Below are 24934 nucleotides of genomic sequence, written 5' to 3' on the forward strand. Positions count from 1 at the left end.
AGGTAACACTCATCCTTCTCAAACTCTTCCAAAAACTGGCAGAGGAAGGAACACTCCCAAACTCATTCTATGAGGCCACCATCACCCTGATACCAAAACTAGACAAAGATACTACAAAAAAAGAAAGGTAGAGACCAATATCACTGATGAGTATAGATGCAAAAATCCTCAACAGAATACTAGCAAACAGAATCCAACAATACATTAAAAGGATCATACACCATGATCAAGTGGGATTTATCCCAGGGATGCAAGGATTCTTAAATATATGCAAATCAATGTGATACACCATATTAACAAATTGAAGAAGAAAAACCATAGATCATCTCAATAGATGCAGAAAAAGCTTTTGACTAAATTCAACACCAATTTATGATAAAAACTCTCCAGAAAGTGGGCATAGAGGGAACGTACCACAACATAATAAAGGCCATATATGACAATCCCACAGCAAACATCATTCTCAATGGTGAAAAACTGAAAGCATTTCCTCTAAGATCAGGAACAAGACAAGGATGTCCACTCTCACCGCTATTATTCAACATAGTTTTGGAAGTCCTAGCCTTGGCAATCAGAGAAGAAAAAGAAATAGAAGGAATACAAATTGGAAAAGAAGAAGGAAAACTGTCACTGTTTACAGATGATATGAGACTATACATAGAGCATCCTAAAGATGCTACCAGAAAACTACTAGAGCTAATCAATGAATTTGGTAAAGTTGCAGGATACAAAATTAATGCACAGAAATCTCTTGCATTCCTATACACTAACAACGAAAGATCAGAAAGAGAAATTAAGGAAACAATCCCATTTACCACTGCAACCAATAGAATACCTAGGAATAAACCTACCCAGGGAGACAAAAGACCTGTATGCAGAAAACTATAAGACACTGATGAAAGAAATTAAAGATGATACCAACAGATGGAGAGATATACTATGTTCTTGGATTGGAAGAATTAATATTGTGAAAACGACTGTACTACCTAAAGCAATCTACAGATTCAATGCAATGCGTATCAAATTACCAATGGCATTTTTTATGGAACTATAACAAAAACTCTTAAAATTTCTATGGAGACACAGAAGACCCCGAATAGCCAAAGCAGTCTTGAGGGAAAAAAAACGGAGCTGGTGGAATCAGACTCCCTGACTTCAGACTATACTACAAAGCTACAGTAATCGAGACAATATGGTACTGGCACAAAAACAGAAACACAGATCAATGGAACAAGATAGAAAGCCCAGAGGTAAACCCACGCACCTATGGTCAACTAATCTATGAAAAAGGAGGCAAGGATATACAATGGAGAAAAGACAGCCTCTTCAATAAGTGGTGCTGGGAAAACTGGACAGCGACATGTAAAAGAATGAAATTAGAACACTCCGTAACACAATACACAAAAATGAACTCAAAATGGATTAGAGACCTAAATGTAAGACCAGACACTGTAAAACTGTTAGAGGAAAACATAGGAAGAACACTTTGACATAAATCACAGTAAGATCTTTTTTGATCCATCTCCTAGAGTAATGGGAATAAAAACAAAAATAAATAAATGAGACCTAATTAAACTTAAGAGCTTTTGCTAGCAAAAGAAACCACAAACAAGAAGAAAACCCTCAGAATGGGAGAAAATATTTGCAAATGAAACACCTGACAAAGGATTAATCTCCAAAATATATAAACAGCTCATGCAGCTCGATATTAAAAAAACAAACAACCCAATCCAAAAATGGACAGAAGGGCTAAATAGACATTTCTCCAAAGACATACAGATGGCCAAGAGGCACATGAAAAGCTGCTTAACAACACTAATTATTAGAGAAATGCAAATCAAAACTACAATGAGGTATCACCTCACAACAGTTAGAATGGGCATCATTAGAAAATCTACAAACAAATGCTGGAGAGGGTGTGGAGAAAATGCAACCCTCTTGCACTGTTAATGGAATGTAAATTGATACAGCCACTATGGAGAACAGTATGGAGGTTCCTTAAAAAGCTACAAATAGAATTACCATATGATCCAGCAATCTCACTACTGGGCATATACCCAGAGAAGACCATAATTCAAAAAGACACATGCATCCCAATGTTCACTGCAGCACTATTTACAATAGCCAGGTCATGGAAGCAACCTAAATGCCCATCGACAGACAAATGGATAAAGAAGATGTGGTACATGTATACAATGGAATATTAATCAGCCATAAAAAGGAATGAAATTGGGTTATTTGTTGAGACGTGGATGGATCTAGAGACTGTCATACAGAGTGAAGGAAGTCAGAAAGAGAAAAACAAATATCGTATATTAACGCATATATGTGGAACCTAGAAAAATGGTACAGATGAACTGGTTTGCAGGGTAGAAATTGAGACACAGATGTAGAGAACAAACGTATGGACACCAAGGGGGAAAAGCGGTGTGTGGTGGTGGTGGTGGTGGTGTGCTTAATTGGGTGATTGCGACTGACATGCATACACTGATGTGTATAAAATTGATGACTAAGAACCTGCTGTATAAAAAAAAATGTGATCAAATGTATTCTATTGGAAAGAAGCAAAAATAGACCATATTTACTGTCTAAATTATATAATTTAATGATACTTAGCATCTATTGCAGATGTATTCATTATTGCAGATTGTATTTGCTTTATCAATGTCTTTGCTTTGGTAATCAAAATAAAATAAAATGAAAAAAAAGAAATATGTAGGAATTCACTTTTGTTCTCTGATTAAGTTTGTTCCTAGCGTTCTATTTCTGGGTCATAGATTCAGTATCTTCTCTTATCTGACAATATTAACTATGATGATAATGATTTTTGTTTGCTACCTGCATTATCTTTTGTTTTTTATTTGTTTTAGTCTTTGTGTTTGACCCTGAAGAATTTCCTCAAAAAAAAAAAAAAAAAAAGTACATTCTTTTTTGAGGTGCTAAATATGTTCTATCAATAAATCTGACCATGGTGATGGTTGCATGTATCTGTGAATATATTAAAAATAATTGAATTATACACTGTAAATGAGTTAAATGTATAGAATATAAATTATAATTTCAATAAAACCATTTAAGAGATATTGATACTATGGTGAAAATAACTATAGCAGCTACTATTAGAAGTTTGTCTTGTTAAGCATAGTGCTAACTTACAGATCATTTCATCCAGTGTTTGTAACACTGACCCTGTGAGATATCAATATCTCCATTTTACACGTAAGGAATTCAAGGCTCAGAGCTTAAAAATGTGAAGGCTACACAGTGGGTAAGTGATAAAGTCAGGTTTTGAACCCAAGTTCATCCGACTTCAAAGGCTCCTGACGGCCTTTTTCTTACAACAAAGGAAGTCTCATAAAGTTGGTTCTCTGATCCCACAGTGAAGATAAAGACTGGATATGAAGTTAGAAAATTGGGCAGGGTCTAGGTCACCAAGGCAGTATAACAGTTGTCCAGGTGTGATCCATAACTCTTCACCCCCAAACCACCTCTTGAATTCATTCTCTTTCCTCCTTGCTACTATTCTAGTCGAAGATAACCAACTTTGGTGGTAGATTTGAATCAAATGCAATCACTTTTAGTGGACCTAAAGGCTGTATAATTATGTAACTGCTTTACTGCCCATTTCTATATCCTTGTTAACTGTTTAAAACTTGCAGTTAGTTTAGTGATATTAAAGTCCAGTGAAAAATACCCCTGGAATAACTTTCAATGTGTTGATGGGTTAGGTCATAAAATGGTTTTATTTCCCTTTTTTTGGCCAAAACATTTAATTTACTGATCACAAGTTAATTCTTTGACATTTTCTGCATCAGTTCCCTCAGAAACTATGCCACTTTAGAAACCTTAAATATCTGCTACACTTGAAGTTGTCTAGTTATACATATAAATTTATCTAATCATATATCTGCCTGATTGCTAAAATATTTTCTGCAATATAGAGGAATGTCAAGGGACAGGGCAGAACTGATACCAACTGAAAATGTGCAAAGCAGTATTTTGTTTTAATGGACAAGAAGAAGCGGCAAATTGTACAAGCGGGAAAAAAGATGTAATATGAGGTCATCATTACACTATCCCATTCAGAATTAATTACTGTCAAATAAACCTTTGCATGCCGTTCTAGCATACTCTTATCCAAATCTTACTTATCCTTTATGGTCATCACAAATGCTTCTAGCTCCAGAAGTCTTCAAGTTCTGTGCAGGCAGAATGAACTACACCTGATCTTTCTCTGGGTGCCAAGATGATTTACCTTACCACGGTACATACTGCTATAAATTATTAACATACATAGACGGTACACTGTATCCTCAGTTTCTAGTTCAGCGTTTGAGCCACAACAATCAAAACCCTGCTGAAGGCGTCAACTGTTAACAGTTATCTTAAGATTCAACTATTCCATTGATAATCAAAGATAGGCCAATTGCTAAAGGTCCCAGAATGAGTATAATCCATAAATTGTTTAACGACTGGTGTTTCTGTAAAGTTATATAAATACAATTATACATAAAAGCCTGTAAAATGCAGAGTTCATTCAGAACTGGGAATTTGTTTGCTTATGACCTATCGTTTTTGAGGGGCAAAAAGTACATTATTAAAAATACATAGCACATGTCTATATTCACCAAACTGCACTGATTTAAAAAATTATTAACTTGACAATACGTTTTTCTTGTCAATTTTTTTATTGTGCTATTCGCTCAAACGAATGAAATGAAATGTTTTCTGAATTATGTTTAGATCTTTAAATTACCCATTTAACAAGTTAATTTAAATTTAATATTCGGTAAATGACAAGCAGCTTAAATACAAGTTTGATAATCCTTATTAAGAAAATTAATAAAGTGAAAGTCATAGTCAAACTTTCAACAAGGCAATGTAACATTTATCACTAACCTGACTGAAGGGCCGCACTCGTACTGCCACTCTCACACTGTCAATACTTGGCATAGGCATTTTCATCATTTTCCCATTATTCGTATTATTTGGTATAAAAATAATGTAGAAAGTACACTGCTTATGCTTCACACTGAAACACTGAAAGCTTAGCCAGCAAAAGCAGTCTGTTTCTAGACAATCAATTATTAATGGTCCATTCATTACACACTATCAATTACCTGTTATAATTTTACAATACTTATTTATTGATGAATTTTATAGCCCACATCAAGCATCACCACTTAATTGCACACAGTCACATTGCAGAGAACAGTGGTTTTTCTCTTCCTTTTCCACATTTACTCACACTCTTTACCCATCCTCAATATTCTGTGCCTGAGGTCCTATGAGAATTTGTCATTTTAAAACCTGAATATTAAGGGACTTCTGCGATTCAGTAGCAAGCTCCTTCACAGCAAGAATCTTTATAAAATTTGATCAGACTTCTCATTCTATGAATATCAGGCACATACAAGGTGCACTGAATAGCCACGAAACAGATGTATTTTACATTTCCTTTCTGACTACTCAAACCCTTTTAAGAAGTTGCTAGTGAGCAGTGAACCGGTCAGTCTAACCTGGATAATCAGTCTCTGAATAATTAAGAGACTTGAAGGATAACAGCCTTTAAGCTTGCTGAACAAGAAATGCCAACATTATATTTAACCAATGCATTACTTGGAAAATTACTAATTTGAGGTAGAATGCACAAAATATGTTAAACTACAAAAGAGTGGCAAAATTACATGCCCATAATTCAATTTCAATACAGTAACAGCCTTCCCAATTTATGATTAGAAATCTTAATCACAGAAGCAAAGTGCATACATTATAAAACAGCAACTTAAAAAAAACAGTTCGATCATCTTCATTTTAAAATTGGTCTAATACTTTTAACCACAGAGAAAGAAAATGGAACCAATACCTACTAGCATATAAAATCATTATTAAAACAGAAATCCCCTCTCAAAAATCTAACAGACACACAGACTACTGTGAAGTATACACTTTATTTAACATTCCAATAATAAGCTATATTTACATATTATATAAATGTATGAAGTCTTAATATATAAAATAGAAAAAACTGCCTGGACTAAAAGAATCATACTCCATATGGAGTTACTTTACTTACTGAAGACATTCTGTTTACAAAAATTTACAATAATTTATATAAATTATTTTTCTTCCAAATTAGATGATTTTTAATAATCCACACAATTCTGATGACTTTACAAATAGGTGAACGTTAAAAACTGGAAAAAAATTACAGCATTTTTCTGCGTAGAACTTGCTTTGGAAAAGAAGACAATTTCTTCCTGCTCCTTCCAAGACTTTTTCCTGTTACTTCTACAGTCTTTCTTGGTTTGCTCTTTACTCCATCAACTGGGCTTGCCAAGGGGGAAATCAGCTTAATTTCTACTGGAGGAGGTGACCAACTTTCTTTTTCTGTGTTTCTGAAATAAAGATTTAATTTAAGTAACAATAAACATGTTATAATATAAAATGTAATTGGCTTCCCAATATATTGAAAGAAATTTTAGGGATTAGTCTTTTCTAGTGCTTTATTTTATAAAGGAGAAGTGAAATAAAACTTTAGTCAAACTAATCAGAGGCAGAGTTAAGGTTTCACATGATAGAAATTTTCTTTATGATTGGGATACTCAAAACAATTACTGCTGAATTTTCATTTAAATGTTTCATATGTATTAATAAATACTGCTGGGTTACAAGGAGGGGTCAAGTACCAGTAGCCAGTCCATGGAATGAGCCCAGCAGGCCCATAATAAGATGTATGAGAAACGACAATTCTCAAACACCAGCAATTAGCAACTGTGTATATATTTTCATAATGTGAAGTTTTCCACATATACAGAAAGCCAATTTATATGTAGTGTTATTATAGTCAAAAGCTTTCTTTAAATCAGTTTCTAAAGTAAGATAAAATGGATTGATTACTTTGTACTTTTATGAAATTCAACTTAAGCAAAATATATCTGAAATGGAGTAATTTCCCCATGGATGAAATTTTAATCGCTAATAGTGAAATAATCACAGAATTTTAAAAAGTTTTTAACGATTTTTACTGATAGTTATCTATCTTTACTAAGGTGAAACATCCCACTCCCTTCCCCCAGCTCATTGTAAAAACAAAGATTCAGTGGGTATTCAACTACTACTACCCTTCTTTTTTCTTTTTAATTAATTTTTATTGGAGTATAGTTGCTTTTTGTGTTACCTTCTACTGCACAGCAAAATAAATCAGCCATACATATACATACATCCCCTCCATTTAGGACACTACAGTGCATTAAGTAGAGATCCTTGTATTATACAGTATGTTGCCATCAGTTGTCTACTTTATACATAGTATCAGTAGTGTATATGTGTCAATCCCAATCTCCCAATTCCTCCCACTGCCCCCCTTTCCCCCTGGTATCCATACATTTGTTCTCTACGTCTGTGTCTCTATTTCTGCTTGGCAATTAAGGTCATCTATATCATTTTCCTAGATTCCACATACATGCGTTAATATACAATATTTGTTTTTCTCTTTCTGACTTACTTCACTCTGTATGACAGACTCTAGGTCCATCCACCTCACTACAAATAACTCAATTTCATTTCTTTTTATGGCTGAGTAATATTCTGTTGTATATATGTACCACATCTTCTTTATCCATTCCTCTGTTGATGGGCATTTAGGTTGCCTCCATGACTTGGCTATTGTAAATAGTGCTGCAATGAACACTGGGGTGCATGTGTCTTTTTGAATTATGGTTTTCTCTGGGTATATGGCCCAGTTGTGGGATTGCTGGGTCATATGTAGTTCTTTTTTAGTTTTTTAAGGAATCTCCATACCGTTTTCCATAGTGGCTGTATCAATTTATATTCCCACCAACAGTGTAAGAGGGTTCCCTTTTCTCCACACCCTCTCCAGCATTTATTGTTTGTAGGTTTTGTTTTTTTTTTGCGGTACGCGGGCCTCTCACTGTTGTTGCCTCTCCCGTTGCGGAGCACAGCCTCCGGAAGCGCAGGCTCAGCGGCCATGGCTCACGGGCCCAGCAGCTCCGCAGCATGTGGGATCTTCCCGGACCGGGGCACGAACCTGTATCCCCTGCATCGGCAGGCGGACTCTCAACCACTGCGCCACCAGGGCAGCCCTGTTTGTAGGTTTTTTGATGACAGCCATTCTGACTGGTGTGAGGTGATACCCTTCTTTAAAAAGGACGAATGAATGGGCTTTCATGCTATATAAGAAAGCCACCTTCTGCAGTGAAATCTAACAATTACACAGAGCCAGTGCAGATAAATGCCCCTAAGAATTACCCTTTTTGATAAGCTTAATTTCTCTTTTTAAGTTAAGAGTCTTCTCTAATTTTAAGAAACAAAACGGAAAAAAATAATAGCATAGAAAAAGTCTTACTTGCTTGCTTGTTTTGTTTTTGCAGTCCTGGTTCTTTTCACTTGTTGCTTTGCCACAGTTTCAATTGATTGAGCATCATCTTCCTATAGGTTAAAAATTTTAAAAGATGAACCTTATGTAATTAAACAATTGAAATCTAAACTAAAAAGTTCCACCCTGAGTCAAGGAATATAGCCAAACAGTGCTAAATGAATTTAAACTTAACAAATATCAAATGGACTCCTTATATTTTTTGGTAGAAACCTTGGTCATCTAGGACAGCTCATTATCCCTTATCCCCACACATTGTTATCTCCAAGTCTTATCAATTTTATTCTGGAATGTTTCCATTGTCCCCTGCCCTTTTGTTCTATTGACTCTGTCCAAATCCAGGCTCTCGCGGCATAAAAATTAGGCCACCAGTGACTATTTTTCCTCCCTAGAATTCCCTTTTCACCAAAACTACTTAAAGCATGCACATGGCTATTTGCTAGTTTGTGAACAGCCCCACCCCCTTCCTCATGCATCACCAGGCTTCTGTGCCTTTGCATCTGCTGTCTTCTCCTCCAGCAATGCCCATCTCCTTTACCTACAGGGCCTACAGGGTTATCTGGGTATAAATGATTCTTATCATGCTGTGCAATAATTATCTGTATTTTTGCCTCTTCAATTAAACTGAACTCCTGAAAAACAAGGAATCTGCCTGAATTATTTTTGTGCCTTTGTCCTTGTATAGTAACTGGCTCACAGCAGATAATTCAAGACATACTATGAATTAAAACTGGTAAATATAAGGGTATCATGCTCACATTCAATCCCTGAACTATTTTTATTTTAGAGTTACATGCAACTAGTCAGTTCTGAAACACTCTCTCTCCAAGTGTGGTCTGTGGATGACACTCCAGGGGGGTCAGGGACCCACATTTTAAATAAATACATCCAGATAATTACGGTGGGACACTACAATTTAAAAACCCTTCCCCTAATAGGTAATTTAAACTGCAGCTGCCAATAATAAACCACGAGTAACATACCAATCTGTCTTAAAGGTAGTATCCCCCAAAGTGCAGAAAAGACTATTTTGGACTTAACAGTATAAATGTCTGCTCTTTTTTAAAGAAGTTTATGTAGGAAGCATTGCTTAAAAAAATAAAAAGCATGTTTTAAATACACATGCAAATAAAATCATGCATTTCTTACCAGTTCAGCTACAAGTTTGGATGTATTAGATGTGTTTTTCCGCCTGGTCCTTAAAGTAGGAGGTGAGAAGACAAATTGAGAAGATAAATCCGAAACTAATTCTTGCAGCTGCACAGGAGCCTCTATTTTTTTAGCTAAAGAAAGGTAGAAAGAAAGAACAAAACACTGTATATCTATTTATATATATCTATTTTATGTATAGAGACATATAAATTCAACTTGCAACAAAAAGCAAGATCTGTGAAGTGCAGTTAAGGGCAATAACGCAAAGCACAATAAAAAGAGGTATGGCATATTTGAAGGTTTGAAATATGGTATGCCAAAATGAAGGTTTGTGGCAAGTCTATCAGTGCCATTTGTCCAATAGCATTTGTTCACTTCATGTCTCTGTCACATTTTTGGTAATTCTCCCAGTAGTTCAAACTTTTTCATTACTATTATATTTGTTACAGTAATCAGGGATCTTTGATGTTACTATCGCAAAAAGATTAGCCTCGCTTAAAGCTCAGATGATGGTTAGCAGTTTTTAGCAATAAAGTATTTTATAATTAAAGTATGAACATTTAAAAAATACTATTGCACACTTAAAAGACTACAGTATAGTGTAAACATAACTTTCACATGCACTGGGAAACCAGAAAAATTGCGTGACCTGCTTTAATGTGATATTTGCTTTATTGTGATAGTAAGGAACCTAATCTGCAAATATCTCCCAGGTATGCCTGCCCTGTGTAACCTGAGCTACTTTGCTTCATAATTCCTACTTTTCCAGAGGCAAGGTTTTTATTTTAAAAAGTAATTTTATTTACAAAGAAGAGACTCAAACCCTCTTTCCTTTCAGCTTATTCTGAGCTAGTTGTTCCACGCAAGGGGAACAACAGAAAAGTCCACAGCATAACAGGAAAAAAGCAAACAGAAAGTAACAATACAGAAAAACAGGCTGATAGGAAGATTTTCCATAGACAAATAGAAATGGTTTAATTAAGAATTACTTGAAAGTATGTAATTAAAAATATTTATCGGGCTTCCCTGGTGGCGCAGTGGTTGAGAGTCCGCCTGCCGATGCGGGGGACACAGGGTCGTGCCCCAGTCCAGGAGGATCCCACATGCCGCGGAGCGGCTGGGCCCGTGAGCCATGACCGCTGAGCCTGCGCATCCAGAGCCTGTGCTCGGCAACGGGAGAGGCCACAGCGGTGAGAGGCCCGTGTACCGCAAAAAAAAAAAAAATCACACACTTCATCACAGATTTTTCCCGTTTTTACTATAGAGTCTCCATATTAATGGCAGTTTAGCAATGTAATTATGGAAGTGGCATGGTGCAGTTGAACCAGTCTGCCAGAAATTAAATCCTAGCTTCTGGATTTATTAGCTGTGGGACAAAAAGCAAGTTACCTAAACCTCTCTGTGCCTCAGTTTCTATAAAATGAGATTCAAAATGGCCCTTTAAAGTTACTGTGGAGATTAAAGATTAGAATAATGTTAATATATGGTAAGTTCTTTATGGATGTTTGCATGTTATAATGTTATTATTTCAGGAATATAATTTACAAATCTTTGGAATAAAATTCCCAAATTATAGTTCAATGATATTTCACCTATCGGGACAATCAAGAGTTCTATAAGATATCAAATTCTGTAAAGCATGTGATTTTTAACAAAAGAGGGTCAGAAATAAAAGTCATCTCCGCTCCCAGCTGATAAGTGGCATAAGTGGCACTGGTGGTAACTCCTCTCTTTTGCAGTTAAGATACAGGCAAACAAATCTATGCTCTATGAAAATGATACATTCTATTTTTCTTTTTCCAGGCTACCAGGAGCAACAGCTTCTTTGGCTTTTCAAAGACCAGCTCATATTTTTCACCTACAGTTCCCCACTGCACCCAAAGGAATAAAGAAGGAAATACAAAAATACATTATCACGCGCAAAAATGTTCAGCCCCACCATTCCTTCCATACGCTTCTATTAGCCAGACAAGACTTTATTATACTTTCAACTCCTTGTGTACTTCGGTAAGCTTCCTGAGGGTAAGTTTTGGTGGCCAGTGCTACTTAAGGCCTAAGAAGTTCAAAAGTCCTATAGATTCAAACCCAATAATGTACTGGTAAACAGCTTTCTGGGAAGGAAAAACCAACAACAACAAAAAACGCAACTCTGATTTACAGCATTTGCTTATTTCTGTGCTATAAATGTTCCATGGCTGGCTCACAAAATTCCTGAATATTTAACAACTGGCTCTCACTAGCCAGCAGGAATCGGCTCCAAGACATCACTATTTATTCATTACCTGGGCGATGTGGGTGCTCAGTTTCACTGAATTTCAATTTCCTCATTGTGGAAAGAAGGAATAATAGTACCTGTACTACAGTGGGTTATACTGAGAATCAAATGAACTGGTGAATGTATACCCTAGTACAGACTCAGGTATACAGCAAACCCTTCTTAAATATCTGCTGCTGAGTAATGGAATTTGAGAAAATCTATTGAAATGTAAAGCTTTACATTCTTTTTAGTTAGTGATTCTATGATATCTGTTTCTTCGACATGTTTCAATTAAATAGAGGGTGGCCTCCAGCTTTCTAATCATATAATATTTCTGTATCCACTCTTCTCTGTACCTCCCACCCCTCCTTGAAGGAGTTTTTTTTTTTTAAATGCAAGTTGAATAGGCACAAGGGACAGAAGGTATTGTAAGAGTGTAGAAACTATAATCTGAGGGCAAAATAAGAAAGGAAACTAATGATGGTGTTAATTAACAAAAAGTAGTGAATACTCAATACTCACAAGAACCCTACGTAGTAGGCATTATTACCCACACTGTAAAGATGAGAAAACAAGATTCAGAAAGGTTAAATGACTTTCTGCCCAGCTAGTACGTGGCAGAAGTGAGAAATCTCAGTCCCAAATTTCTTATCTAACCTCTCTCTAACCTCATACTAGAAGATGCTTATTGTTAATACCAGAAAATCTGAAGACAATTCAAATACCTGGCAGGAGAATGCTTGAGTGATCTGCGGCACATAAGTGAGACGAAATGCCACACGTGGACTCTATCCATGTGTAAAACACAAACAAAAAAATACAAAACCACGAACACTCAGGGTTTTGAGGAAAAATGCTCATGAAGTAAGTAGGAGGTGGGGGGAGCAGTATATATATCTATACACAAACCGTAGTTTGTTGGGTTTTATAAAAAACAAACTATATATTCAACTAGAAGGATATACAAGAAAATGTGAACAGTGGTTACTGGTCCTCTAGTTGACTAAATACTTTTAATTTCTAATTTTCTGTGGCAGGCATATATTATTTTTATTAAAGAAAAAAGTTATAGCTAACATGTATACAGATGACGACTACGTAAAGATAACAAATATCAGAATCATTGAGATATTTGGCTATGCTCTACCAAAAGAACCCCCAAATTTTGTGTTTACTATACTCTAAAAGTCATTAGAAAAGTATAAAAGAATTGTTAATGACATTCTTCTACCACTCACTGTTCGTTTTCATTTTAACTTTTGTCTAAAATAGCAGCTTAGTAAAGTCAGCTAAAATCTCACACATTTGGTCATTTCATTTTCCTCCATGCCAAGTATAAGCATAACCACGCTTTCCCAACAGCATGAAAAAACTGGATTATACAGTACTACCAAAATCTCTTATAACTACAGATCATTTTTTGGTCAAATGATCAATTCTATGGCAAAAGGCCCTTTCCTGGGCTTGTGCTATGTAAATATAACAACTGGACTTCATGAATACAATATACTTAAAGAGGTTTTTACACAGTGAATGTTGAAGACAGAAAATTTCAGTTTGCAGGTTTTTAAATGACTTATCTTTCTCTTGGCCTTCCCCAAGTCAGGAAGCAACTATATAGGATGTTCACTAATGCATTTAAAAATGCATGCAATAGTTTAAAAAAGTTTAGTAGAACAACAAAAATACCTACTTTACTTACAAGTCCCTAATCTTTATCAGCACCTTTTTAGACCTTTTTCCTTAATTGTCTCCCTCACTGAATTCCCCCCACCCCGCAAGAAATCTTAATAGCACAGATAATACCATATATCTGTTTATGTACTTTATGTATATCTCTGCCTTATACATAAAAAAGAGTAAGATATTTTCACCCTTTTGGGAGAGACATCACTCCTGTTGAGAAGGTATGAACTATACCAACCAAACAGTACAATCATTAGCTCACTTATCGTCAGTGAGGGAGGTTGGGCATGTAGCCTTGCCAGTTCATAGACAATAGGGAATATGGATTTAAATAATTTCTGTATTGTAATCAATAGAATTCTACTGCTGTTTCCCTTCAAAACAATTTGAAGTTGTGGACATCACCTGGGATATGAGCCAAAAATGATGGTTCTATCTGGGGAGAAACCAAAATTAAGTCACAAGATATAAGGGCAGAATGAAGAGAAATAATACTATTCTAAAAAATTAAACCTATGTCAAGTGAATTATAGGATTTAAAAAGTCATGGTGAAACAGAAATTCTTGAACCTAAAAATAAACTTTAAAATATAAAATATTTAAATTTCACTATCAAAAGATCAAAATCGGTTTTTGTTTTTTGAAGGGGGAGGAATTCCCTGCAACTACAAATCATTTTTAGAAGAAATAATCCATTAGTGCCTTAACACAAAATCTAATCATGTTTGAACCAACAGAATTTTTTTTAAACTGAAGACTTTGAATGAGATGAAAATTATGCTTTGAAAAGAAATAAAAGTACCTTTCTCTTTCCTTGGAACCTTTGACACAGGAGAAGAAAATAAAAAAGACTCATTTTTTGGTTCAGAAAGGTCTGGCAACAAGATGGTCTTGCTAGATCTAGTCCTTGTGCTATGGGAAGATCTAGTCAAAGCAACTGTGGCAAGCAATTTTTCTTCTCGGTCATTTGGTTCTTTGTCTGTCATTTCTTCATCCATGCATTTTTCTGATATTGAGCGTAATAAACGTTTTTGGCTTTGGTTTTCAGTCCTTTTTGTAAGCTTCTTCTTAGAGCTCATCGCTGTAACAAGTTCCTCATTTGGCACTAAAACTGATTTTTCTAAAGCTGGTTTGCCAACATCAGCATTTTCACTTTTAGCTGGGGTGTTCCTTGTAGATTTCCTTTGGATGCCGAGACCTTCTCTCTTCTTGAGACTTCTTGCTTCCTTAACAGCCTTAGAGTCTACATCTTCAGATGGATTAATTTTTCTTGGTCTACCACGTTTCCTAGGTGTAGCAGGAGTATCAAATTCTGCTTGAAGAGTCAACTGGGATGAACCAAGTTTGGAATCTTCTATTACATCTGACGCACTAACTTCTTTCTTTTTAACCCTTTTACTATGTTGAATTGGCAGTTGCTCTTCAATGGACTCCCCATCTTGTTTATATACTGTATTTTTAGAAGTTTCCAAATTAGAACTTCTCAATTTCCTGGTACTTCTGCTAGGACTTGATACTTTACTGACTTTCAGATCATTTATAACTTCAACACTTTCCTGATTTTCGAGAGGTTTTTTAATTCGTTTAGGAGTCCTTTTTGTAACAGATGAAAGCTTAACTTCTTTTCTAAAAGAAGTTTCTTCAGTTGCTGGTTCCAACAGCTGAGATGATTTTAAACTTCTTAATTCCCTACCTGGAGTAACCTGTAATTCTGGTTCCACAGAATTAATATTTTCTAAAGTGTCTTGATTAATTTCTTTTTTTCTCCTTCCTCTCCTAGGAGTAATAGAATTTTGAGGTATTTGCTGGTTATGAGATATTCCTTTATCATCAGAACAGGCCCTTTCAAAAGCCCCTGAAATTTCTTTTGTTTTCCTAGTTTTTTTCATAACTGAAAGTCCCAGCATCTCAGGAGTAGCAACATCTGCTGACTCTTCCTGTTGTGCTGATTTGACAGTCAGGTTTTGGACACGTCCTCTGTTGCGAGTTCTGGAGGAAATCATGTCATTAACCTCGCTGACATTTATAGTCACCGTACTCGTTTCCTGAACAGTCTTAAATGTAGATTTGGCTAACTTGGTGGAACACATTACCTTTTGGCTTATTAAAGGTATGTTTTCTTGAATGGACTGTTCCATTGTATCTGAAGTAATTTCTTTACTTCTTGTGTCTTTAATTACATCTAATAAATTTTCTGCGATTGCTACTTTAATTGGTTCAGGCACATATGGTAATGTCTCTACCCTTTGGGACTCCTGATCACTAGTTATGACAGATGGCAAATTTGCAACATGTCCATGATTATCATTTTCCCCACTGTATACATGTTTTTCCTCAGTGGCTGCATTAGCTGCTTTAGCTAGCACATTAGATGCTGCAGAATCACCTGTCTCTACTTCTCCTTCTTCACCTTCCAAAATCAAGGTAAAGTTGCTCTGTGGCACAAAAAGTTCCCCATCTACTTCAGCAATGTCACACTCAGCAGAGTCTTTGTTATCAGGTAAGTCACAAAACTGTTGCTCAATGGTATCAAAATTGTATCGAAGCTTAAGAGTTCCTGAGGGATACAACTCACTAAATGAAAGATTCCTAGCCTCTTGTCCTGAATCTTGAACTTCAAGCTTTTCATGTTCAATTACCTAAAATGAATTAAAGATAAGAGACTGTTAATGTATACATTTATTTTAACCTAAAGCATAAATTTTTTTCATGACCACCTCTCCCTCGGTGTATGAATTGTTAAACATAAACTACATTTGATATGGCATGTACTTATGGGTTTACTTTATAAAATATCCATTTAAGCAATTAGACTTTCTCACTCAGTCAAAATAACTAGATAGAAAAAGATTGAGATTCTGAATGGAATTAAAAGTAGAATTCTACATTTCCCTGGCTAAAAAAGACAGTCTTAACAAAACCTTAAAAATTATTATGATGCTAACAGTTGTGATAATTAAGGACTTATTCTATTCTCACCCAAGGAAAGAAAAATTAACTGGAGAAAAAGAAACAACCCCCAAACTGTGTTTTAATGATAATCCCCAAATTACCTAACTAACCACACTTTTTCTAAACAGCATGATCCCCATAAGGTTGAAGAAGAATTCACCTACATAAGCTCCCTTGGGCTAGACTCAATCCTCTTCCCTTTGCTGGGGCTGCATAAACCATGAAATTCCTAAGGCTTTCAAGTTCAGTACCTCTCTTGCAAGGGTTTGGTGGAAGAAGGAATGCTCCTTGCATTTACCTTTTGGTAAGGGAAGGGGAGAAAAAGGAGGAGGCAGAAAGTAACAGAGAGATCTCCTGACCAAGAAGGTAGAACATTACCACCCACCTAAACAATGACATTTTCCCACTCCCCAAACATTCAGTGAAATGAAAGACTGGAAATACCCAGAAATGAGGATTCCCATTTACACCATGCCCACAAATTGTGTTAGCTTCCCAGCTGAAGGAACAGGGACTTTATCCATCTAACTCACGGTGACAATACTCATGAAACTGAATATGGATAACCATGACATTTCTATGAGTTAAACCTCCCAAATATTATACAATCACATCTCTATAAATAATTAGAAGAGGTGATTTTTCTTCATCTTAAATTCATGTATCATATAAAAGTTGCCTGTTGATAATAAAAGAGATTTGGTGGAATTTTAGGAAATGTAAGTCATATTAAATACCAACCCCCCTCCACACACACAAAAAAGCCCCCACCTTTCTGGAACGTCTAAGAAGTTAAACCCCAGCCAGCAGAACAGCATTTTCCCACAAGTATGAATGGGGGGGTGGGGAGGGTGGGGGGTGGGAAAGAATCCTATTTAACTGTACTCAATTATTCTCAAATATACGCTCTGGATAGTTTCGATGTCACACATGTCTCTAGAGTAACCAATATCTGTTTTCTTATGGCTAAAAGAACTTTCATTTGAACCGGATACTGAGCAAAAATTAAATTATTAAAATTGTGACTTCTTTAACACAGCCTTTTGGTTTTCATGAAAAACAATTTCTTACTTAAAGGATGTGCTCCGTAATTACACAATATATTTATATACTTTTTTGAACACAGATTTTTATAAAGAGGTTTTCATATAGTAGTCAAATAAATGAATACATTAGATTTGAACTATGGTTTGAAACCTAACTAAACCAAAACTGACTGACAAAGAAATGAAAAATTATTTTTTTTACATGAATTTCTTGAGTATCAGGAGAATCATCAGAAATTGGAGGCTTTTCTTCTGGTAAGTCAACACTTGCTTTTAGTACATCAACTTCTATTTCATGATCTTCTTTTAAGTTCAGTGCTGTTTCCTGGTCAAGCCTATGTTCAGAGATAATAGGGCCTTCAGAGATAACAAGCCCAGAGCTTCCACCATCACCAAGAACATCAGCCATAGCTGAAAGAAAAATGAGAGTTAATCTTCCATATTTTAAGCTACAAACAAAAAAAGATATATACACAACTGGGGAAGCAAACAGAAGGGAAAAGGCTGCCTTGCACTTAATGTTTCCTTGAAAAACTGTCATAGTGCCAAAAAATTTCTAACATCTTAAAAGAGGAAAAGCCTATGAGGATTTACATATCACTCCTGTTTCATCAGTATCCAATCACTCAGTTTAAACAATACATATTTGCTTTCCACAAAAATAAAACACAGAAGATAAATTTTACATTTAAAAATGACAACTTTGGTTTTTCTCAACTAGAATATAATTCTTACCCTTACTGTGAAACTTTAATATGACGATAAACTGCTCTGAGGAGCTCAGATGTGTTTGTTCCTTATTAATCTGAAAATTATGTTCACCAGGTGACTACTAGACAACCAGCTATTCTTGTTGAGCCGTTACAGAATTACATGAGGGACATGCAATCTGGGCTTTGATCTGGCTGTGAAAAGGACTAGATATTTCCCTTTTGGCAGAAAGCATCCAAATGGCCACATATTCTACCACTTAAATAAATTGGGGGGGATCATAAAGAAAAATTTCTCATCTTTCACCTTCCTCTTTAAACAACCTTTACTGGCGAAAACAATAAAATATTAAAAATCTGTGCACACTCCTTGACCCAGCAAGGCCACGTTTAGGAATCTGCTCAAAAGAAACACTGACACAGACTGTGCAAAGATGCATACACAATAATATTCACTGCAGAAATGAGACAGCAAAACAAACAAAAATGGTCATCAGCTCAAACTGTTCACCAATCAGCAATTAGTTAAGCATACCACAGAACATCCATACTATGAAATACTATTATAGCCACTAAAAAAAACAGAATTAATCTGTATTAATGACATGGAAAAATATCTTAAATACACTGTTAAGTGAAAAAAGTTGTTGATTATAATAAATTTAATTGTTAATAATTTATAATAGCTAACATTTACTGAGCTTTTATTAACAGTGAAAGCTATTAAATTTTATAGACAAAGAAACAGAAGTATAGCTCATAGTCTTATACATAGTAAGTGCAGAACAGGGTTATGAACCCAAGCAGTCTGTTTAAATCCTTGGTATTCTCCATCCACCACACTTACCTCCTCTTTCAACATACTGGGAAAAAAAATGCACAGGAAAAAAACTCAGGGAAAAGACACTTTCTTAATAATAGATTCTTAAACTGGGTAACTGGGTTATGGGGATTTTTACTTTACATGTGAGACTATGATTTCCTGATTATTTTACAGTAAATATATATTACATTCTTAATGGGCGAGGTGGGGTGGGGGGAGAACAGGTCTACTCAAACTTGTCCTAAGCCCTATTCATAATGTGACAGGCAGAAGGATATAACGGTTAAGAACATGAGCTCTAGAGTCAGACAGTGTCAACACCATATGTGAAATGCTTAGACAAGTCCTCACGTGAAATGCTTAGACAAGTTCTAGGCACAGGCATTCAAGGTGTCTGCTTTCCCTAAACCCAACTGTGAGTTCAATGAGGAAAATATATGTTCCTCATCTCTGTATAGTCAGGGTCTGAGAGGAGGCACTCAAAAAAAACAAAAAAAACAAAAAAAACAAATTCCATGTATCTGTTCATTTTCCCCGGAGCAAATTCAGTCATTTGAGATTATTTTCTAATAATAATAAGCCAATCTTGGCTATATGTTACCACAAACACAGAATAAATATGGAAGTTTCCCTGTATATATAACTGAATCTCAGAAGATCAAAAAGCAGGTGTGCAGTCTGGCTGGGGACTGGTAATTTACTTTGCTCTTCTTTAAATATGTCCACAAAAGCTATTCTAAGACTTCCACTATGAGAACCAAAGAGTGTTTTATAAGCAACCCACTGTTTGGTAGCTAACATACCTCCTCAGAATTCTATTTTTAGCTGGGGAAACAACTGGAGAATAACTGAGATAACAAAGTCTGGATTATTATTCAGATTCTTTTGTCCTAAGGATAGAACACTCTTCAGACACAACACTAAAATGAAATAATTCTAAAGTCAAAATTATACATACATTTATTGTTACCTGCTCTAATTGTAGAGGTACAGCTTTCAACAGATACTAGTCCTTCGTCTAAAACAGGTATCTTGGACTTCGGGGTGAGGATTTCCCTTTAGAAATTGAAATATATACTTTAGTGTGTAAGAAGATTCCATCTGCTCTAACCTGCTTTACCCAATTCTTACTTTTCATTTTGTTCATGAAAACTGAGGTTCAGAGAAAATACCATGCAACTTCATCCAGAATAATACTAAATAATCTACAAGTGAATTTAGAAACAAGTAATGCTGTATTTGTTTTTCCTATTTTCTAAATTTTTTTTGTTGAATACAATGGCATGACCTTAAACTACAAATAAAACGATTTTAAAATGCTGGTCAGTATAAATTACACTTAGGCCAATTTTTAATTATCTGTGGCCACATTCTTCAAATAAATCTATCAAATATTATAGACATTTCCCCCATATACTCGGTAGAATCAGATTCAATATTTTATTGCTAACTGGAAAGCACATGATAAATGACTCAGAATCGGAGACCAGTGTGACCTGCGTTAATTCACTTGATAAGTCTTCTGGAAAGATGCTGACAGTGGTCCCTTTCTATTCTGAGCTGGCCTTTCCCTAAAGCCAACTAAAGCATGCTGATTTTTTAAACTAGACAAACTGTAAAGTAAATTCAAGAAAAAGTATGTATTTGGAATATATACACATTTATTTGTAGGTATATTTGTAAGACTTAACTCAATCACAATATTTATAGTAAGGATAACTAAGAACCCACAACCAAATAAGTTTACATTTAAAAAGGAACTAGCTTGCCAAGGATGGTGAATATTCACCTAGATTGTTACTGATGATGGCTCTTTTGATTTGCCATTGTTGTAATTATCCATCAAACCCATTACAATAAATATTAGTTTTCAATAAAATTTTAAAAACCTTAGAATTAAACAACAAAACAATCTTGATAATCCTTTTGTACTGTTTCTCCCTCTTTTTCCATGAAGGCCTGGCAAAGATCACAGTTTATCAGGATTTCTCTTCTCAAAAGTGAAGCATCTGATTGAGTTCAATGTATGAGAGGTGACTATCATGATACTGATTTTTGTGGGTGGTTTGTGAAGTCACTCTCAAGACTTATAAATCAATGAACCATTTACAACGCCTTAAATTATCATATTTTATGTGGGCTAATCTTAGTAAATTACCCTTACTACTTCTTGATAACTGAAGCTGCAACTTTTTTGGTATTCTCTACAACAGCAGTCAACCTTTTTGGCACCAGGGACCAGTTTCGTGGAAGACAGTTTTTCCACGGATGAGGGGGGATGGTTCAGGCAGTAATGCGAGCGATGGGGAGCGACAGATGAAGCTTCACTTGCTCGCCCGCCACTCACCTCCTGCTGTGCGGCCCGGTTCCTAACCGGTACCGGTCCGCAGCCCCGGGGTTGGAGACCCCTGCTCTGCAACAGTGCTGCTCAAAGTGCTGATATACAATGTGTCCAGTCTTGCAATGAGATAAGGAGTTTATGCCAGAAGGTCAATCAATCAATTACTTCACTGATTAGCTCAGCTGACTTTCAAAAAAGGCTACTGATATATATTCTAACAGAAGCTGCTATCTTGTTGTAGACCATAAACTGGGAACTGGCATCAATCTTACTAGACCACACTTTAAGTAGCACTGCCATACATCATCTAGTACACGGGCTAAATGTGTTAAGTGCTAAATGAAACGGAATAATTGGGAGCATAACAGTTCCAGCAGTCACTGAAAAACAAAAACTGCTAGAGTCTTGTATCAATCAAATGGCAGGGAACACTACTGCCTCTGAACCATCTCCCTTATGCTCTGCCTTGGTGCTATAGGATACATACCTGATCATCCTGAAACCACTGAAAATGGGACAGCATGGAGGGATGCGTGGCTGTGAGTGACACTTTTGGTATTCAACAAAAATAGAATCACCAAAGAATATTAAAGAGTTCTGCCTCAACTTATCATGTCTCTATATATTTAGGAAACATCTGGTATCATTCTCAGATTTCATAATAACTACGAAATAACACAGTTGTACAAATTAACTTCTTTCATAACAGAAAACTTTACCAAAATGGAAATGCCAAAGATCAAAATAAGAGCTCATCTATGCATAGAACAAATATCAATATTTACTACTGCTTCACAGTTGCATTAAACTTTATTAATATTTGCAATTTTCTCTATAAACTTACCCTTCACAGACTGATGGTACACAAAGAGAAGCTTCAACTCCTTGAATGGGGCTTAAGGTATTTAATTCTGAAAGTGCCCCCTCTGCAACTAAGAGATCCTTTGTTTCTGCATCTTCTAAAGTGCCTATAAATCACACAGTTAAGAACATTCATAATTATTTAGGCTAAATGTTTAGCGATTACTCACGGTCTTGGCCTATTCCTTTTTAATAAGTTGTTGGGTCTGCTTTTTGTACTTTTAGATTTACTCCATTGGCATCAGACTGCAAGTTCCTTCTAATTCTCTGAGCCTAGGTCAAGAGCCCCCCTCCCAACCCCCTCTCTTTCATCTACCACTCACACTTTTGGCTTAACAGGCGCTGTTGCAAGTGTTTTACATTTAACAACTCTCTTAATCCTCAACATCCAAAGAGGTAGTACTATTACTCCCATTTTACAGATGAGAAAACAGAAGCATATGGTTACACTGCTTATCCCAGATCACAAACCTAGTAACTAGCTGAGCTAGTAAGATTCAAATCTAGCTATTTCACTCTAAAGTTTGTGCTATATAATCCCCCACAAAAACAATAAAAATTTCTATTTGAGACTGTCTAATCATTTTAGGACTAATCAATGAAGATACTGCCATGAACATCCTTGTCCAACTTTCACCATTCAAATATTTCAGTGGAACACAGCACATCAAAAGAGTAATGTAAACTTCTAAACATATGCTATTTATAAAGAGAGTCCTAAATTCTTAGAGCAATTAATAATGTGTATATTTATTAAATAAAGACATCATAGCCCAAACTTCACTGCATTCACATTTTAAGAAACCTTAGTTCAGCTTAGGCAGAACGTATTTCCCCAAAGAAACCATTATGACACAGATTTTTATATAAGTATTGGGTTTTACATATTTAAAGTTAAGAATTACCTTTAAATCTATGCAGGGGTAAGAAAACATAAAAATAGAATAACTTTTCTGATCCACCAATTCTAAGCCAAATCTCTCCCCTTCCTGGTGTTCTATCTACTGGTCCCTTCTATGTTCCCCAGTGTAGCATTTATCAAACTGCATTGTACGTGCTTGTTTGATATAATCCACTAGGTTCAAAATTACATGTGGGCAGGTGCTATGTCTACTTATTACTTTATCACTTAGCACACACAAAGCCGGAGCCCACCTGTTGCACATAAATTAGGGGCTCAAAATCTTTTTGACAAATGAATATAAAGACAATAAATTCATGGGTCTTTGGACATTACTTTTCAGTTCCAGTGATTATTTTGGAGGTAGGGATGGAGAGTAGAATGAACTTCCTGTTTTCTGAGCAGCCTTCTAGAAAGTTGAGGCTGCTGTATGGATAAGTTAATCTAGTCTGTAAAGGTAGTATTATTATTTCTCATAGCTATAGGAAGACCTTAAGTCACACTGATACCTGACATTTCTTCCTTAACCATTACTGTTCTTTTCCAAATTTCATTTCCAAATAAAAACAGAACACACATTAAGTTCCGCTCTCCTCAAATCTCATACCTACTTATAATGAATGTAACAATATAAGTAAGCCATATTTGTAAGTGGAAAGAATTAAGATATGTGTATTATGTCTAGAACCTACTGTGCTGTGACCATACAATTATTTAACCCCGATGCTTTTCTGAAAAAGCAGACAAACCTCTATTACAAATTTTACTGAAGAGTATCAATGGCCATTTTGAATATTTGGGATGAGTTCTTACCCATTTGTTTCTCCAGGTCTGGAGGAGTTACTTCCAATTCAAATGTATCTTTATCACTGTTCTCAGTCTGTTCAGTTAAATTAGTAATTTGTTCAGTGGAAGAGCGTGTCACTGGCTTAGAGGCCATGAAAATACCTTCAAAGTCTTCTGGTGATGGAGCATCCTGATACTCCAAGGTAGTCTGGTCTGATCTGGTTGAAGTATTGCTATTTTCTATGTTCACATCCAGTTTCTCCAAACTTTGTGAAGTTGTATCCTGTGACCTCACATTAATTTCTTGATAGTCCTTTTCAGGGCTATTCAGGGGAAAAGATGTTGCCTTATCTTTATTCTTCAGCCATTCAGCTTCTGCTGGAACTGCACATTTATGGAAAGGTGCAGTAATTAATGCTTTTGTTTTGCTGTCATCTGCAGCCTGTTAAGTAAAAGGTTTGGAGAAAAATAATTTTACTAGTAAAAATCAGTCACATCTAAGCTATCCATCCCAATCATACCCACCCTTTCCACGTTCCGTTTTTCTCCAAATTCTTTTCTCCATCAAAATTCACTTATTCTAAACCCATTCTCTTCAGATTGCTGATTAAAAGTTAATGATTGTTAATGGTTCTCTAACTGGTAATAGACCACTAATCCCAAAAGACTAAAACACAGAATAGGCAAGATGCCCAATAAGCACCAATGAGTTCCTATTAACCTACAGTGGAGCTCTGAAGACATACCCTCCCTAAATAGACAACGAACTAGGAACTTAGTAAGAGAAGCAGTATAATACGGGTTAAAAAAACAAAGAAATTTAAAAAAACAAAACAAAACAATTCTAGTCCCATTTCTACCACCAAAAAGCTATTTGGTTATAGATAATTTGGCTTGGCGCTTCTAGTCCTATTTTCTTCACCTGTAAGTGATGGGTTTGGCTTGGCCAAGGCCCTAAAGTTGCCTTCTGAACTAATGTCTTCTGATTTTATGACTGTACATAAAAATCTATAGTGATATT

At 35.7% G+C, this 24934-nt stretch overlaps 2 protein-coding genes across 6 annotated transcripts in view; both read right to left on the bottom strand.

The window, feature by feature from the left end:
• LOC101283227 (kinesin-like protein KIF28P) overlaps positions 1 to 4968 on the bottom strand; it is an 85666-nt gene extending 80698 nt beyond the window's left edge. Inside the window, exon 1 of the mRNA XM_049695559.1 lies at positions 4900 to 4968. Coding sequence (XP_049551516.1) covers positions 4900 to 4968 — 69 coding nt within the window. The remainder of the gene's footprint in view (positions 1 to 4899) is intronic.
• AHCTF1 (AT-hook containing transcription factor 1) overlaps positions 3982 to 24934 on the bottom strand; it is an 84205-nt gene continuing 63252 nt past the window's right edge. For 3 of the 5 annotated variants that reach the window (XM_033430343.2, XM_049713428.1, XM_004270967.4), the window contains 8 exons: positions 23941 to 24355; positions 22210 to 22333; positions 19983 to 20080; positions 17694 to 17902; positions 14296 to 16132; positions 9548 to 9681; positions 8369 to 8451; positions 3982 to 6398 (listed from right to left, as the gene is read on the bottom strand). In XM_033430343.2, coding sequence (XP_033286234.1) covers positions 6209 to 6398; positions 8369 to 8451; positions 9548 to 9681; positions 14296 to 16132; positions 17694 to 17902; positions 19983 to 20080; positions 22210 to 22333; positions 23941 to 24355 — 3090 coding nt within the window. In that variant the 3' untranslated portion in view covers positions 3982 to 6208. The remainder of the gene's footprint in view (positions 6399 to 8368; positions 8452 to 9547; positions 9682 to 14295; positions 16133 to 17693; positions 17903 to 19982; positions 20081 to 22209; positions 22334 to 23940; positions 24356 to 24934) is intronic. The other 2 variants (XM_033430342.2, XM_033430341.2) reach the window with 2 other exon arrangements.

This window comes from Orcinus orca, chromosome 1 (assembly GCF_937001465.1).
Source record: "Orcinus orca chromosome 1, mOrcOrc1.1, whole genome shotgun sequence".
In the NCBI taxonomy this organism is placed as follows: Eukaryota; Metazoa; Chordata; class Mammalia; order Artiodactyla; family Delphinidae; genus Orcinus; species Orcinus orca.